Genomic DNA, 18814 nt, shown 5'->3' with positions numbered 1-18814 from the left:
AATTTTGATTATGATGATGGTTGCACAATTCTGTGGATATACTAAAAACCATCAGCTGTACTCTTTAAGCAGTTGAATGTATAGCATATAAATGATATTTCAATAAAACTATTTAAAAAGGCAGCTAATGGAAGAAAGTCCCAATACCTATAAAGCAATGAATTTGGAGTGATAGCTTGACTTCTTAATAGCTTTTGTTAGCCAGAAGATGGCTGAGAAAAGTTTCTCTTAACTTAGAAAATTTCTTTTAATACTGAGCAATAATATTTTAAAAAATTGAGATATTTTTAGATAAAAATTGAGTTTGCCACAAACAAAATCCTACTAAAAGAATTTTAAATGTTGGATTTTAGGCAAAAGGAGATTTCTGACAATATCTGAGATGCAGGAACAAGTAACAAAGTTAGTGACAAATGTGGGGGTAAATCTAAACAAACGTGGACTGTAAAAAAGTAATGATGAGTTAAAAACAAAATAGAGAAGAACTGAAATACATGATAGTAATGTGTATGTCAAGGGGATGGTGGCTGCACTTAAAATGTCTTAAGATCCTTCAGTTATTCAGAAAGAATGTAAGCAGAAGTTGACTTTAGACTTAGGTAAACCATGTATCAGAAAATCTACTGGACTTAAAATATTAAATATGATTGAATAAAAAAATATAAGTATGCTATGCTTTCTAGGGTAGTAACCTAAGGATTAGAAATAAATGAAATAAACATAAAATAAATATAAATAAAGGTATAACTTTTAAATGAGTAGAGGCAAAAAAATAGAATAAAAAATGGAATTGGAAAAAAATTCATTCAAAAGGCAATAATTAAAAGAGAAGTAATAGAAATGGCAGTATATTTAGAAAGCACAAGGTAAGATGGTTGAAATAAAATCACGTATATCTGTAATGATAATAAATGCTCCATTTAATTTTATCAGACAGGATAAAAGAATCTGGGTATATGCTATTACAAGAGACATCTACAACATAAAGTTAGTGATACATTGAAAGTGAAAAACAGATACACTAACCGAATATTAACTTAAGAAAGATGTCATAGACTTTATGGCAAGGAAACCATTTTCAAGCCAGTAAATACAGATTATTGCACTCAGTAATTTTTAGATACAGATTCTTTTCTAGCACATAGTATACAAAGTACATTTATGATAACTGATCACATACTCTGTCATAAAGCAGTCACACCAATTTCAAATGACTAGTATCAAACAGACCTTATTCTCTATTCGCAAAGCAAACAAGCAAGAAAAAACACAAAGATAACTAGGAAACATCCATATATATATATATTTTAAAGATTTTAATTATTTATTTGACAGAGATAACAAGTAGGCAGAGAGGCAGGCAGAGAGAGAGGGAGGGAAGCAGGCTTCCTGCTGAGCAGAGAGCCCGATGTGGGGCTCTGTCCCAGGACCCTGAGTTCATGACCAGCCAAAGGCAGAGGCTTTAACCCACTGAGCCACCCAGGTGCCCCAACATCCATATATTTTTAGAGTAAGAAGCAAATTTCCAAATTATTTGTGAGTTGAAGAATAAATAATAATGGAAATCAGAAAATATTTATGATGGAATAATAATGTCAATACTAAACTGTTAAAGGGAAATTTATAGTTTTAAGACATATATATGGAAAGCAAAAGGAGTGAAAATTAGTGAGATAAGTATCCAACCAAAGAAAGCAGTAGGAAGGAAATTCAAAAAACAAGAGCTCAAATTAATGAAATACAAAATAAGAATGTTTGGGCTACCTGGGTGGCTCAGTCATTAAGTGTCGCCTTCCACTCAGGTCATGATTCTAGGGTCCTGGGATTGAGTCCCAGGTAGGGCTCCCTTTTCGGCAGGGAGTCTGCTTTTCCCTCTGCCTCCCCTTGCCCCTGCTTGTGATCTCTCTCTCTCTCTCTCTCTCTCTCTCTCATGTGCTCTCTCTCCCAGATAAATAAATGCAATCTTAAAAAAAAAAAAAAGAAAATAAGAATGTTGGATGATCAACACAGCCAAAATTGGCTCTTTGAAGAGATTATTTAATGTGACATGCCTCTGCAGAGCTGCATCAAAGAAAAGAGTAAAATTAAAGAATATTAGGAATGAAATAGAAGATAGTCATAGATGCCATAGGTATTGAAAGATAAATGGGTTTTATGAAAATTTTTCTGCTAAGTAAAGGTGAATATTTATATAAAATGAAAAATTCTTAGGAGAAAAAACTTACCAAATTGACTCAAATAATTAGAGACACGAATATTTCTATAACCATTAAATAGATGAAGTAAGTAACAGTCTTTGGAGAAAGGAAATGCCAGCTTTAGTGGTGATTTCTAAATGAAAGTTAACAGTAAGAAAATTTCAGTTTTACACAAACCATTTCAGAACACATTAAAAGAGAGAGCACTCCATTTAGAAGGCAAACTTGGTATTAAAACCTGATGAGGACAGCACAAAATGGGAAAATTACAAACCAGTCTTATCCATATACATAGATGAAAGATCCTGACAAAATATTAGTAAGCTGAATCCAGTAACATATAAAAATATAATACATCATGACCAAGTGGGGTTTTTCATAGTTGTGCAAGGAGAGTTGAGTATTTTAGAAATCCATTAATGTAATTCATTTCAATAACATATTAAAGGTGAAAAATATGATAAATCATGAGAAGCAGAAAAAATGTTTATTAATATTAAGCATTCCTTAATTAAAAAAAAACAACTCTTGGCAAAGTTGTAATAAAAGGGAACTTTCTGTAACTTAAGAGTGCCTATAAAAAGCTAAAGCAAACATCAGACTTAATGATGAAACATTGAAATTCTTGCCTTCAAGACCAAGAACAAGGTGAAGAAGCCACAGTTTCTTTTAGGCCTCTCTGTCTTTCTGCATGGCCTGTCCATGTGGCTGGTATGACCTTCACAGCATCATGGTCAGAGGGTGGCTGCATTTCTAACATGGTGGTCGGCTTCCAGCTGGAGGAGACTAAATGTGCCTGTCCTCCTACAGACAAGGACCAGAACTAACACTTTGGCTGCATTTACTGGTTTGAAGCAAGCCACAGTTTAGCCCAGGTTCAAGGGGAGAATAAACAGACTCCACCTTTAGTTGTGAGCACAGCATGTGTGTACAAGCAGGAAGAACTTGGTGGCAGTCATCTTTGGAGATCATCTACCACAACTATCAGGCTGGTAAAAATGTAGAAGTCTGGTGATGGAAGATGTTGACAATGATGTGGAGTGACTGTACACTTACACACCCCTTGTGACCCTGAATATGAGTATAGCAGCACTGGTAAACATTTTGGTGTATCTAGTAAGGTTAAAGATGTGCATACTATGTAGTCCAGCAATTTAACTCCTAGATCATTTTGCTATGTGTACCAGGTGATATATATGTAAGAATATTCAGAATAGCATTTTTTGTTCTAGCAAAAAACCTGGAAACCAACCAAAATGTCTATTAACAGCAGAATGGGCAAACAAATTGTGGTGCTGTCTTACAATAGAATTCTGTACTTCAGGGAAAATGAGCAAATTTTATGTACAATAACATGATTTAATCTTTAGGATGTAAGATTGAGTAGAAAAAAACTAGGTACTAAAAAAATATACAGAACAAATGAAGTGTAAAGGCAAAAAACATATGTAAAAACAAGCAAGGAAATGACAAACACACCATTTAGGGTGGTAATTATTTCTGCATTAAGAGAGAAGGAGATAGGGACACCTGAGTGGCTCAGTGGGTTAAACCTCTGCCTTCGGCTCAGGTCATGGTCTCAGGGTCCTGGGATGGAGCCCCGCATTGGGCTCTCTGCTCAGCAGGGAGCCTGCTTCCCCCTCTGCCTCTGCCTGCCTCTCTGCCTTGTGATCTCTCTCTCTGTCAAATAAATAAATAAAATCTTTAAAAAAAGAGAGAGAGAAAGAGAGAGAGAAGGAGATAGAAATGGGTTGGGATGTAGATAATTCTAATGATCTTTTTTGGTGATTTGAATGATGAATGTTTCTTATATTATTTTTCCTTATACTTTCTATAATTTTATGTTCTTTTGTATCTTTTCAGTATTTAATGCAAACAAAAAACCTTTAATACTTACTTTTCTGGAGGGGAGAGTGAAGATTCTTTTTTTTGTCAAATGATTGCTTTGAATGATCATTTCCACTATCGAGTAGCAGAGAAACACCAGGGTATGTCTTGGGTTTATTAGCAACCTGTTGACCCTTCTGAGGATCATTATATTGCTTCATGGATGAGGAGTAGATCTGGCTAGGAAGCCTTCATTCCACTGTGACTCTTGGTCCTCAGTGGGATGGAAGGTGGAAGGCAGTTTGCTAACCTTACTTTTCTGTTTTTTATACTCTTGACTACCTTTATAGAGCCTCCGCAGACCCATAAGAACTTCCAAGGCCATCTTTTCAGGCAAACTTGTTGGTTTGCCTTGTTGGATTAATGATCATTAGCTATTGAAAATTAAGAGAAATCAGCAGCTCTGTGGCTTCTAATTTCTTGCAATATTGTTGTTTCACAGATTGATCAGCTGAAGCAGGAGCTTTCAAAGAAGGAGTCAGAACTTCTTGCCTTACAAACAAAGCTTGAAACCCTTAGCAATCAAAATTCAGATTGCAAGCAACACATTGAAGTGCTTAAAGAGTCGCTTACTGCCAAAGAACAGAGGGCTGCCATCCTTCAGACCGAGGTAAGGCACTGTTTCAGGATTCCAGGCAGCAGACGTTGAGTTGATAGAAAATATCCTACCTGGACAGCTTTCTTTAGAAGATCCCTTATCCAACCCCTTGGGGCCAGATGTGTTTTGGATATCAGATGTTCCAGGGATTTTGGAAAGGTAAGACCCATATCACAGATTGCATAACACTCGCAGTGGGGATATAGCAACACCCTATAACAAACAAATGACTATTTCTGCAGAAAAAAAATTGCTCACACTAAAGTAGGGTAAATATAAATTTTGTAAGTAGCATCCTATTAGTTCATTTCAGGTTGTGCCACCCCAAAAGGGTTTGTTTCACACTGGAATTTTTTTTTTCATTTTTCAGAGTTTTTTGGATTTGGGAACCATAAATAAATGGTTGAATCTATAATGGTATTATCAAAATCATAAAAAAAGTTAGAATTTCATCTGCCTTACTTGCTGTGTATCTGTATAGGTCCCTCTCTGTGATTCTAGAGGTTTCTTACTTCCTAAAGAGTATCCTCAATTTTCAAGATTCTTTTGCCCATTGAAGAAAGTTGATATTTGTGTGAGTTTCTTAAAAGAAATGTTGGTTTGTTACTTCTTATTCATACTTAGAAGAAAACCAAATATATGTTACTATCCTATTTCCTTGCTTCTCTTCATTGGATTATATCTTTGGGTGTGCTAAGAAAAACAAAACACAAGCTAGTTATGTAAGTAAAATAGTTGCCAGAAAATAAATTATTGCATGTGGACAATAGCAAAGAATGTGGTGAATCTCCCTGATTTTTGGGGTTAAGGTAATATGTTATGTGGGTTTCTGTGGGAGAAGGCAGTCTAATTTAGCTGCACGTTCTCTCTTGTGCTCTTTAAGCCATGCCTTAGTATATGTTTTTGGGTCTGTGGGGAGGTTTAGATTTTCCTTGGAGTTAAGGGGGGCATTGAGTAGGCCTATGTCCTCCGTCAAGGTGCAGCAGAGTGTCCTGAGGTGAAAGGAAACAACTTTCAGATTGGATGGGTCTTGGCATGTGTGTGACTCAGCCCCTGTGCACTTGACACTGGCTCATAGGCAGTTGTTTGATCACTGCAAACCAAAATGGTCACTTTGACCTCAGTGATGTAGACATTTCACATTTAAGAAACATCATTTTCGGTTCTGTGTAGTTTCGTTGGGAAATTGGAAGCATGGATATTTTATTTTGCGTGGTCAAAATTTGAACTCTGCCATAAATTGGAAGACAGCTTGTGTCTCTCTTGAAGAGGCTGCAGTGTATCTAGTCCAGAACTGTGCCAATACTGTAGCCACTAGCCACAGGTGGCCAATCAAACTTAACTAAAATCATGTGAAATTTAAAATGTAGTTTCTTAGACACACTAGCCATATTTGAAGTATTTAATAGTCACATGGGGCTAGTGACTAGTGTATGAGAAGGTAAGCCATAGAACATTTCTGCTCTCTGGCACTTATCTAAATAGCGGTTAAAAACTATGGCTTATGGGACAAAGCCCTCTTACTGCATTTCTTTATAAATAAAGGTTTATTTATTTTTTATTTTTTTTTAAAGATTTTGTTTATTTATTTGACAGAGAGAGATCACAAGTAGGCAGAGAGGCAGGCAGAGAGAGAGGAGGAAGCAGGCTCCCTGTGGAGCAGAGAGCCCGATGCGGGGTTCGATCCCAGGACCCTGAGATCATGACCTGAGCCGAAGGCAGCGGCTTAATCCACTGAGCCACCCAGGCGCCCCTATAAATAAAGGTTTATTAGAACACAGCCACACCCTGTCATCTGTGTGTTGTCTTTGACTCTTTTGGGGCACCAGCAGCAGAATTTAATAGCGACAGAGGCCATCATCTGGTCCTTAAAGTTGAAAATATTTACTCTCTGGCCCTTTACAGAGAAAGTTTGCCAAGCCATGGGATTGTGATTTTGTGGGAAGAGGGTTGAGTGGGAATTGAAATGTCCTCTTCCTACCAGTCGTAGTCTGAACAGGACCAGATAGTTTGCTGACCCCTGTTGTAGAACAAGGGTAAATTTGTTTTCACAGTGATTATTCACAACACATGGTTGTCTTGGGTTCGCAATGTTACCAGCATTACTAATAATGCTGTGTAATTCTGCTGCTGTGTATTAGGTAGAAGGAAATTTGAGAAGCAAGGCAATCTGTTGTGGTATTACTTGAACTGGAAATCAGGCTTCTTGATGGTTCCTTTCCAGCAGGAAAGAAAGAAAAGTCAGCTCAAAAAGTCTTACTACCTTCCTCTCATTACCTTATACTGATGAGTGCTGTATCCCCTGGCCTCTTTCCCTTTCCTTATACTCTCCCCTGTATCTTACTCTTCTCAAGTTAATGTAGTCTAAATCAGACGTATATATTTTTCATGAAAAAGGCAATGGTAGCATTATGTGAATAGCTCCCATCCCATGTTCAGTAATTAAAATGACCCAATAAAGAGATGGTGCTTTGAAGTAGAAAAAAATTATTCTCTGTGTGCAGAGAAAGTGAGGTGATTTTCTAGTTTCCTGCTTCGAAGTTGGGAGTGTGAGATTAATGATTTTATCAACTGGAAACATCCAAGGAAATTTCTTTGCCTTTTTTCTTCTTTTAAAATCTTTGTAAATTGAAATGGAGAGTATTACCTAATGATCTCCATCTCTTAGGGAAGCAGTTGAGGTTGAAATTAGCTCTAATTGTTGGATTATACGCAAAGGATTTTTGGCAGCAGGGTAAAGTACATTAAGGAAATTTTCCTGCTTCTTGGAGAAACAGACAGAAGTAAGAATCTCCCTACCTAACATGTGGTGGATTAGTGAGTGAGTCAGTGAGTGAGATATTTTATGTTTTGTTGTGCCTTATAATGAAAGACCTGAGTTTACACTCATATGAAAGATATGTGCTCATTCTTGGAGGGGGTTACCTGATAGTTCCTTCCAGTTAGATTCCTGAGTCATTCCTGTAAGTCCTTGCTAAAACAGGAGAGGGCTGTCCCTAGAATGGGAGGAGCATGTTGGCTTATTTGGAAAATTTGTACCATCAGCTGGGTTTGGCTACTCTTAGAATATGGTATAAAGGACAGATACCTCTGGCTTAAAGGTTCATCACTGCAAGGAAGCCGTTTTCTACCAGGGGATTTGGGTTTAGGAGGTAGTAGGATGAAGGGTGGGATGAGGGGTGGAAGGCAAGTTGTCTGGGTTTGTGGCTATGTGGCTTGGCTCCTGGGTTGGTTTGTTTTAACTTGTACAAATGCCCAGACGCTTTTTGACTTGTGTGCAATAAATCAATGGAATAATAATTACACATACCCAGAGATACACCACATAGCTCTTAACATAACATTTTACTTTTTAAAATAGCTTCAAAGGACCCCAAGGCCAAGTTTCTTATTTTGCTACTTCCCTGATGTTTTCTATGTACCAACTTAGCCCCATCTGCCAACACATTAATTCAGTGGCAGTAGCGATAATCATGAATTGGCTTTTTTAGCACTTTGATTTTTCTAGATTTCAATGAATAATTACCAACATATTCAGAAATTAGGAAGAAGAAAGGCCTAGCTATTACTCTATGATCTTAAATAAAATGTATGAAGAACACAGCATTTAGAAGTGGAAGATGTATGGACATGCCTTTGCTTTCCCATTACATAACTGCAACATGAATAAGACTTAAACCTGTCTGAGTTGCTATGTCTTGATGTATGAAATGTCAGTCACTGTGCCAGCCAGATGCATCTCTCTGAAAAGTGCTTTGACTTCGGCGGCGGCGGGTGGGGGGGTGGGTTCTAGTTGTAAATTGTGCTATCATCATTGCTGTTGTTATTATTATTACTATTGTGTATCAGGTTGTTTAGGGAGTCCTCTATGTTACTTCTTTTCTTACCATGCATTCTGTGTGTTCTGCCTCTGTGGTTCTCTTGAATTTGTGTGTCTGCATTTACCAGGCCAAGACTTTTATTTTTTAATTGAGTTACATTTTTGTGTCTTAGAATGATATAGAGAAATGAAGAAAATATGAAAGTGTCATCTATTTTGTTGTGTCCCCAAATTAAGAGACTTCCTTCAGTTTTCTGGCAGGTCCACTTTTCCCCAGCCCAGCATGATTCCCAAACTGCCAGGCATGACAACCCTTTTGCATGTTTTCTGGAAGATGTGTTATATGACAGTGGCATATAATGCTTGCTCTTATACTCATTTCTGTTCCAAATAGATCAGGGAGGAGTTCTACTTGTTTAAAAATAAACACTTGAGAAGTTATTAACAAATATGTAGGGGTTTGTGTTCATAAAGGCAAGGAGCAACAAATGTAGGTTAGGTTAGTCACATCTCCATAGCAAAGGTCCATAATGTTTTTGTTTTTGTTTTTTAAAGATTTATTTATTTGGGATAGAGAGAATGAGAGAGCAGGGAGAGGGGGAAGAGCAGAGGGAAAGAATCTCAAGCAGACTCCCCACTGACTGTAAAGCTGATACAGAGCTTGATCTCATGACCCTGAGATTATGACCTACCCCAAATCAGAAGTTGGAGATTTAACTGACTCGGGCACCAAAGCATCCCTTGCTTTAGTTTTTAAAATGTAATCAGTATGGAAGAGAACTTCATGTAATCTATAGGCTCACTTAGTAGAAAAATTTACCTTGGCATACATACATTTATATTCACTTGCAATCATGTATATAATTTTAGACAGTTTACAGATGCCCTGAAGCATTTCTAAGAATTTCACATTAAAGATTCCTGCTCTGTAGATTCCATGCATTTTTTTCATTCAACACATAATTTTTGAATGACTACTATTGCTGGATATGATGCCTGCCTTTATCCAGCCAACACTTTATTGGCGTATGGATATATGATAAACAACTAACTGATTTATAGTACCATGAATGCTCAGTGATTTCATTATCACTGGCTGATAATAATTCCACACAAAATCTTAATTGGATTTTATTTTCCTTCTATTGTTTAAAAGCAGATAAGGAAAGGAAGGAAAGAAGATAGAAGGAAATACATGTTTAGCTCCTTTGGAGAAAAGCATGCAAGCTGTATGAAATGTCCATTTATATCTCATATAATTGAAGGCTAATGTTGCCAAGGTGATTACTCTGATAATGTTAAGATTTTATGTTTTGACTAAAGCTTTTCCTTTTTGAATCCACACTCAGGCAATTGGCTTTCCTTGAGAAAGGGAATGGTATTTATGGGGTTATAGATACTCTGCTGGATTATTTCAGGAGTTACTGCATCTACTTAGAAATGCTTCGATCTGTTGCACTTCAGACACTTCCCTAGACTTGTCTAGATGAATGAGGTGTCATTTGATAATATTTTATTGAGTATCTATCATGTGTCTATCAAGTTCTGAACAAGGTGGGACCCATAATCTCATGAGCTATTGGTCTTAGACTTCTTAATTTAATTCTGTTGCTCAAATGACTACTGAGTGTCTTGTGGCTGTTATATTGAGTTTCAGGAGATACAGCTTAATGTTTCCCATGTGATACTTTATCTTAAACTTGACTCACAACTTGTGAGGCTGGTGTTATTAACCCCATTTTCAAGATGAGGAGATAGAGCCTCAGAACTTGTTTAAGGTCATACAGTGGTGAGCGACAGGGGCTTGAATTGCAAAACCTGAGCTCTTAACCAGAAATCTAGTGTTTTCCATAAAGGCCCCTGTGGAATAAGTGTTTTCTTTGTGTCAAGGAGCTGACATACGTTGTCTCATTTAATCTTCACGGCAAGTTTTAGAATCCTGTCTTAACAGCTGAGTTCACTGCTGCTCAATGCTTAATGGGTAAAACCCTGTACTGGCTATGAAGAGTTAAGAACGAATAATTCTGTGACTTAAATCCTCCCAGTATTACTATAGCTATAATAGCCATTACATATTGGCCATAATAATGAAGGATATTGCCCAAACTTTGGGGCGGGAATCATTTTTCATGAAGTCTAGAATTCTTGTATATTAAGAAGAGTTTATTATATATTTACTTTTTATTTCTTTAAAGGTGTTTCTGATTATATGTACATACCTGCACTTATGCGTGCATGCATACTTTGTTAAAAAAAAAAGTGAAAGAATGGACAGCAGTACCTTTGCTGTGTTTCCCTTTGTGTTGGAAACTCAGATATCTTTAAATTGTCCGTGATATACATATGTTGTGTACAATTGCAAGGTAAAAAATTAAATGCATTTTAACAGAAGGGGTGTTGATCACTTCTTCAGGGAGATTGTTCCCTCAGTAAGGAGGGGCTGGTGGAGTAAGAGGAGATGTTTTCTGGGTTCTGTGGTGGCATATTTTTGTGAGTGAGTCATGGATGTTTCAGTGTGATAACACAACCAGAAAGCAGACTTGGGCTGTCAGATTCAAGGTGGATCATAAAAATTAAGCTTTTGACAATGAAAATGTTGTTGTTACATGGAGAAAAGAACACAATTTACGACTCCTTGTTTCTTGGTTTTCTGCACTGAGGTAGGCCTTCTGCCTCAGTTTCATGATGAGGCCCAGACTCTTGGTTATACAGGTCACTGTGACAGGAATTGGGGATGCTTTGTGGCCTCCAGGGACCTTGGAACTACGTGCATTCAGACAGGGTTTTGCAAAGTATTCCAGATACTTAAGGAACCACTCTATCTTCTGAACTCACATGCTTTGAGCAAAGGAGTTTTTTTTTAAAGTGTGTAGAAATAATATTTGCCACAATATATAAGGTGGGATTTACAAGCAGTCCTCCTTTATTTTTTTTACCTTTTAAAAAATTTAAATTCAATTCAATTAACATATAGTATATTATTAGTTTCAGAGGTAGAATTTAGTGATTCCTCAGTTGCATATAATATCCAGGGCTCATTCCCTCAAGTGCCCATTACCCAGTGCTTCTTTACTTTTAACCAGTAATTTCAGTTTTCCCTCTGCCTCCTGTCGCGGTTGACTGGCAGGCAGTGAAGTCCTTTTTAATCGGTTCTGTCCAGGCTTCATAGGGTATTTGAAATAACCTTTTTGAGATAGACTTTTGTTAAGTGAACGTCATCATCATGGCATTTAAAGTGAGATGTTTCTTCTAAAAAGTTATTAGTATATGATAAAAACCAATTTTTAGGACTGTCTAATTACTCCAGTGCTGCAGTAGGGTGCATTGTTTCACTTTCAAGACTTGCGAGGAATGTCTTTAGAATTAATAAATTAAGGTATTTGGTGAAAAAAAATACAAAAGAAAATCCTGGTGTCACTTGTATTTTTCCATTCTAATCCTGTTGTTGGCTTCACATTTTAAAATGTTTTTATTTGAGTGGGAAAGGCATCATTTGAAATTTTTATTGATAACACTCTTAACTGCAAGAAAAAGACATAAACCTGCAAAGCTGTAACTATCATGGTGGCCACAATTGGGAGGTCTGCAAAATGGTTTATTACCAGTAGAAAAAAAGCTGTTTGGGAACCACAGTCATTATAGGGGTCACCACCTCTGTTACGTGCATTTTATTTTTTTCCCTTTTCATTTTGAGGGTATTTATGATGGCAGTGCCAAACTATACACTTTTCCCTCCCCGAATGTCTGTGGGCTTTGTTTTGATTCTCTCTTTATTAATGATGTGAAAACTTTGGGGTTATGTAAAAATGAGCCAAGGTCAGGCTTTGTGAGCCCCAGAACGCTGAAAATGTCCTTGTATCTAGCTTGTATCAAGACATTGTTGAAAGGGGCCACATTTTACTTCCTATGATTTTGAGCTGTTTTGCAGATTTTAGATAGCCAGGTGAAATGTACAAGGCAGCCTCAGACTCTTGCTTTCTTAAGGTAAAACATAAAAGACCTGTGGTGGAGGAATTAAAATGTGTTATGGTTGTTGGCTGCAGTTCCATAGCAATTTCTGGCCTATTAAAGGATGATGCAGGTAGCTACAGACATTATTTCATTCCATAGGTCAAGAGTCTAGTATGTTGTTACTGTTGTTCAGGCTTTCGGAGAATACCTTATTTAACACCTTGTTGGTATAAAATTGCTTTTGACTTCATAAACACAGGTGTTCAGTTTGAATCTTAATGAACTGTGAAATAGGTAGATGTCTAAGAGGAAATTCTATAAATTGTGAACATGGCTCTGTCAGCACGCTAAATGGATTAGGAAAATTCACTGTCTGCCTTGTAACTGAACACCAGTGTGATGCGTGGGCATGAATCAGTCCTGAAAAGCCAATAAAACGGAGGGAAAAAGTAGAGTCTAGGAGATGCTGATTGTGTGGGTTCCCCCTACCACAAATGAATGTTGATGCAGAAGGCTCTGAAATCAGAATGGCTATTGAGAGGATGGCCAAGGAGGGATACGTTTGAGCAGACAACATAGAATTTATAGAGTAAAACCACAAACACCTTATTTTCCATTGTACTAAAATAATGATATTTTACAGTACTCATTTTTTTATGTAATTCTGCTTTCAATTTTATATTGTTACTGCAACTCAAATCTCATTATGTGTTCCAACAAAAATTCCTTTTTAATCAAAAACTTTCCAATCCTTAGCCCATTGTCAACTTATTTTGAGCAACTTATTTTTCTAGTGAAAGAAAAGAATTTGGCTCTTCTTTTTGAGTTCATTGGGATGTTATTTGACCTGTGTGGCTAAACATGCAATTAAGATAACTGAATCACTTTAATTTCTACACTAGATCCCTTTATAATCTGCATCTGTTATTTTGGAATATAGAGATATGGAGTCAGAGCCCTTTATCTTCTTTGAAACAAAAGAAATAGATCATTATTACTTTTGTTTGGTTATATTTCTGTTTAAAAAAGGCATTGTCTATACTATATTAAGCTGCAACTGGAAGAAACAATATCCAATTAACTAATCATCTATGGGAAAGTACATGTCCTCTGGTAAGTGTTACTTACTGGTGAATAGTTTGTAGGAAAAAAAGAATGTATTTCTGTCATGTCTGTGGGAAGCTGACTTGCCGCTTTAAAAAGGAGATGACAGAATTTAGGAGGAGGGAAATTCAACAAAACTCTCACTGACCTCCAAGCTCACATTCTTCCTCTCTCTCTCTCTCTCTCTCTCTCTTTTTTTTTTTTTTTGTATGAATTTTATGGAAAACAGAATTTATTAAGTACTTCCATTCATTTTTTTTCTTTTGGGGGCACGATTTAGAAATAACCAGTTTACATTATGATTATGTTCTCTTGACACTGGACCCACGTTTGTAACACTTACTTCTCTTCCTCTGAAAAAGGCTAACATTTGCTGTGGTTAGGTTTCTTTATGTGTATATTTGAATATCAAACCAAAATGTAAAGAGTGAAGTTAAATTTCAGGGCTTCTGCAAGAATCTTTTACCCATTTTCATATGAACTTTATTCTTTTTAAATGAAATACAGATATTTATTCCATACAGACACATACTTTCCCTCTCTTGTTTTATTAAAAAAAAGAGAGAGAATACAACTTGAAGTAAAAAGTTGTGTAGTTGAGGATCACTTTAACCCTAGAAGTTTGTTTTTATTGTAAGCATTTCTGTTTTGAAATGTATGAAATTTATTTTCTTACAATTATTTTGTATTTTGTTTTCTTTTTTTATTTTTTAATTTTTAAAAATTTATTTATTTGACAGAGAGAGAGATCACAAGTAGGCAGAGAGGCAGGCAGAGAGACAGGCAGAAAGAGAGGGGGAAGCAGGCTCCCAGCTGAGCAGAGAGCCCAATGCAGGGCTTGATCCCAGGACCCTGAGATCATGACCTCAGCCCAAGGCAAAGGCTTAACCCACTGAGCCACCCAGGTTCCCCTGTATTTTGTTTTCTTATTTTCAATTGTAGTGATTTCTTAAATCCTTATGGTTATAACAGAATAATGTTAAAATACTACTTGGCAGTTACTAATTTGAAACTGGACAAATCCTAAGTTCTGTCATTAAGATCTTGCCAAATGTGAAGGAAAAGAGAAGATCTAACTCCTCTTTTACTGAGTGTGACTCCTTAACCTACTGCCAGCAAAGCTGGGTGTCAGCTCTCTCCATAGTGATGACCACCTTTGACAGCTCTTTGGAGGGTCAGGAAGAAGGGAAAGGTGTGACTTGGAGAACAGCTTGGAACTGCCAGAGAGCTAGAACTTAGGCTTTGTCAACTCTTCATCTTCACTCCCATCCAAAACCAAAGTATGCATTTGTGGAAAAATGTACATGAATTTTAAAGATTTAAATTTGGAAAAACTTAATCACTTGCACCTTGCTGTGCACGCATGTATGTGCGAGTAAAAGAGAAACAGAGCACTAAGATGAAATTTAGGTGTACAGTATCATTTTGGTAACCTTCATTGTTGGATCTCCAGTAGGTTATCTATTTTTTATTTTTTAAATTTAATTTAATTGTTACTATTTTTCTTCTGTCAAGGAGTTTTTGTTTTTTTTTTTTTTCCCCACTGGCATATAATGTATTATTTGTTTCAGGGGTAGAGGTCTGTGATTTATCAGTCTTACACAATTCTCAGCACTCACCATAGCACACACCCTCCCCATTGTCCATCACCCAGGCACCCTATCCCTCCCACCTCCCTCCACTCTAGCAACCCTCAGTATGTTCTCTGAGATAAAAAGTCTCTTATGCTTTGTCTCCCTCTCGGGTTTTGTCTTGTTTCATTTTTCCCTCTCTTCCTCTATGATCTTCTGTCTTGTTTCTCAAATTCCTCATATCAGAGAAATCATATGATAATTGTCTATCTCTGATTGACTTATTTTGCTTAGCATAATATCCTCAAGTTCCACCCACATTGTTGCAAATGGCAAGATTTCCTTTTTTGATGGCTGCATAGTATTCCATTGTATATATATACTGCATCTTCTTTATCCATTCATCTGTTGGGCTTCTAGGCTCTTTTCACAGTTTGGCTATTGTGGACTTGCTGCTATAAACATTCAGGTGCATGTGCCCCTTTGGATCACTGTGTTTGTATCTTTAGGGTAAATACCCAGTAGTGTGATTGCTGGGTCATAGGGTAGCTCTATTTTCAACTTTTTGAGTCCCCTCCATACTGTTTTCTGGAGTGGCTGCACCAGCTTGCATTCCCACCAATGTGGGAGGATTCTTCATTTCTCCGCATCATCACCAACACCTACCAGTAGATTATTTATAAAGTACCTACTATGTGTTAGACTTAGGCCTAGGTGCCAGGAATACAAAAGTAAATAAGAGATAAGTGTTGCCACAATTATCACCCACAATGTGATTATTGAAAAAATTTAATATTATTTGTAGTTCTTTTCGTCCTTGAGGATACACTAGGGTTGATTCATGAAAGAGTCAATTTAGTGAATTGTTGATTGCTTGACAGAACCCATAAAGACCTTGGGCATAAAATAGGGTCTCTGAGGGCATACAATAGGGTCTATGAAAATACCTAATTACAAAGAGAAATTGTTTTAATGCTTAGAGCTTTTTCATTTACAAATCCTTACATTTTCAATGGTTACGTTGTTGGATAAAGTCTCTTGATATAGGTTGTATAAGACACAAAAATATAATCTTATTCCTTAGGAACATTGTGGCCTAGCTGGGTTTTTCGTTACTGTGCTGCACTTAGGTCTTTATTTTGTCCCTTTATTAACCTAATATTTATATAGAAGGAAACTTTCATCACATTATAAACTTCTTATAGGAAAAGCACCTTTTTTTTTTTTTTTTTAACTGGGGCTTATGAGCTCTGAGAGCAGTGCCTAGCATAGTTAGGAATTCCAAAAATGTTCATTGGATCTATTGTTGCTCTCCTATATCACTGGCAGTGTAGTGAGAGAATTAGAAATCACATCACACTAGCAATGAAAGTATCCAGTCTCAGATGATGCTTTGATACTAGTAGTAGGAGAAAAAAACTGATTGAACTGCGCTATAACTTATGTATGGGGAAAACTTTCCTAACTATGAGTCAATATCTGGCAGCAATAATGTTTAAGATTGATAAATTTGATGACATGAGGTAAAGAATTTTTGTATGACAAAAGGTATCAGACAGGGTAAAAGACAGATAACAACCTGGACTCCATACTTGCAAGCTGTGCTACAAATAAAGGTTTCATATCCCTAATAAATAAGGTTTTTAAAAACAGAACTGAAGAACCATCAATCATATAGAATCATGGGCCTGATACATAGATAGTACACAGAAAAATAAATGTAAATGGTGCTTAATTTATGATGCTCAACCTGACACAGGATAAGAGAAGTACATATTAAATCTACATTGAAAAATAATTTTCACTTATTAGAATGGCAAAAAGATCCAAAGACTTGAAATGTACTCTATCTCTTTGTAATACTGTGGAAGTAAATAGTCTTATAATAACAGTGCTGGTAAAAAATGCAAAATGGCAAATCTTCTTTTAGAGAGGAATTTGGCAACATCTAGCAAATAACACACGTTTACTTTTTTTTTCCTCGTTCATTTGTTTATTTACAGCATAACAGTGTTCATTGTTTTGGCATCACACCCAGTGCTCCGTGCAGTACATGCCCTCCCAATTACCCACCACTTGGTTCCTCAACCTCCCCCACCCCCCGCCCCTTCAAAACCCTCTGGTTGTTTTTCAGAGTCCATAGTCTCTCATGGTTCATCTCCCCTTCCAGTTTCCCTCAACTCCCTCTCCTCTCCATCTCCCCATGTCCTCCGTGTTCTTTGTTATGCTCCACAAATAAGTGAGACTATATGATACTTGACTCTCTCTGCTTGACTTGTTTCGCTCAGCATAATCTCTTCCAGTCCCGTCCATGTTGCTACAAAAGTTGGGTATTCATCCTTTCTGATGGAGGCATAATACTCCATTGTGTATATGGACCACATCTTCCTTATCCATTCATCCGTTGAAGTGCATCTCGGTTCTTTCCACAGTTTGGCGACCGTAGCCATTGCTGCAATAAACATTGGGGTACAGATGGCCCTTCTTTTCACTACATCTGTATCTTTGGGGTAAATACCCAGCAGTGCAATTGCAGGGTCATAGGGAAGCTCTATTCTTAATTTCTTCAGGAGTCTCCACACTGTTCTCCAAAGTGGCTGCACTAACTTGCATTCCCACCAACAGTGTAAGAGGGTTCCCCTTTCTCCACAACCTCTCCAACACACGTTGTTTCCTGTCTTGCTAATTTTGACCATTCTAACTGGTGTCAGGTGGTATCTCAATGTTGTTTTAATTTGAATCTCCCTGATGGCTAGTGATGATGAACATTTTTTCATGTGTCTGATAGCCATTTGTATGTCTTCGTTGGAGAAGTGTCTGTTCATATCTTCTGCCCATTTTTTGATATGATTATCTGTTTTGTGTGTGTTGAGTTTGAGAAGTTCTTTATAGATCCTGGATATCAACCTTTTGTCTGTACTGTCATTTGCAAATATCTTCTCCCATTCCGTGGGTTGCCTTTTTGTTTTGTTGACTGTTTCCTTTGCTGTGCAGAAACTTTTGATCTTGATGAAGTCCCAAAAGTTCATTTTTGCTTTTGTTTCCTTGGCCTTTGGAGACATATCTTGAAAGAAGTTGCTGTGGCTGATATCGAAGAGGTTACTGCCTATGTTCTCCTCTAGGATTCTGATAGATTCCTGTCTCACGTTGAGGTCTTTTATCCATTTCGAGTTTGTCTTTGTGTACGGTGTAAGAAAATGGTCAAGTTTCATTCTTCTACATATCGCTGTCCAGTTTTCCCATCATCATTAATTGAAGAGACTGTCTTTTTTCCATTGAATATTTTTTCCTGTTTTGTCGAAGATTATTTCACCATAGAGTTGAGGGTCCATATCTGGGCTCTCCACTCTATTCCACTGGTCTATGTGTCTGTTTTTATGCCAGTACCACGCTGTCTTGGTGATCACAGCTTTGTAGTAAAGCTTGAAATTGGGTAACGTGATGCCGCCAGTTTTGTTTTTGTTTTTCAACATTTCCTTAGCAATTTGGGGTCTCTTCTGATTCCATACAAATTTTAGGATTATTTGCTCCAGCTCTTTGAAAAATACCGGTGGAATTTTGATCGTAATGGCATTAAAAGTATAGATTGCTCTAGGCAGTATAGACATTTTAACAATGTTTATTCTTCCAATCCAAGAGCATGGAACAGTCTTCCATCTTTTTGTGTCTTCTTCAGTTTCTTTCA

At 37.0% G+C, this 18814-nt stretch overlaps 1 protein-coding gene across 14 annotated transcripts in view; it reads left to right on the top strand.

The window, feature by feature from the left end:
* The window catches only part of ERC2 (ELKS/RAB6-interacting/CAST family member 2), a 924700-nt gene that overhangs the window by 321801 nt on the left and 584085 nt on the right, over positions 1-18814 (top strand). For all 14 annotated transcript variants that reach the window (XM_045991216.1, XM_045991229.1, XM_045991215.1 and 11 more), the window contains one exon: positions 4528-4695. In XM_045991216.1, coding sequence (XP_045847172.1) covers positions 4528-4695 — 168 coding nt within the window. The remainder of the gene's footprint in view (positions 1-4527; positions 4696-18814) is intronic.

Source organism: Meles meles, chromosome 20 (genome assembly GCF_922984935.1).
Source record: "Meles meles chromosome 20, mMelMel3.1 paternal haplotype, whole genome shotgun sequence".
Classification (NCBI taxonomy): domain Eukaryota; kingdom Metazoa; phylum Chordata; class Mammalia; order Carnivora; family Mustelidae; genus Meles; species Meles meles.
This window is presented reverse-complemented; position numbering and strand designations above follow the sequence as displayed.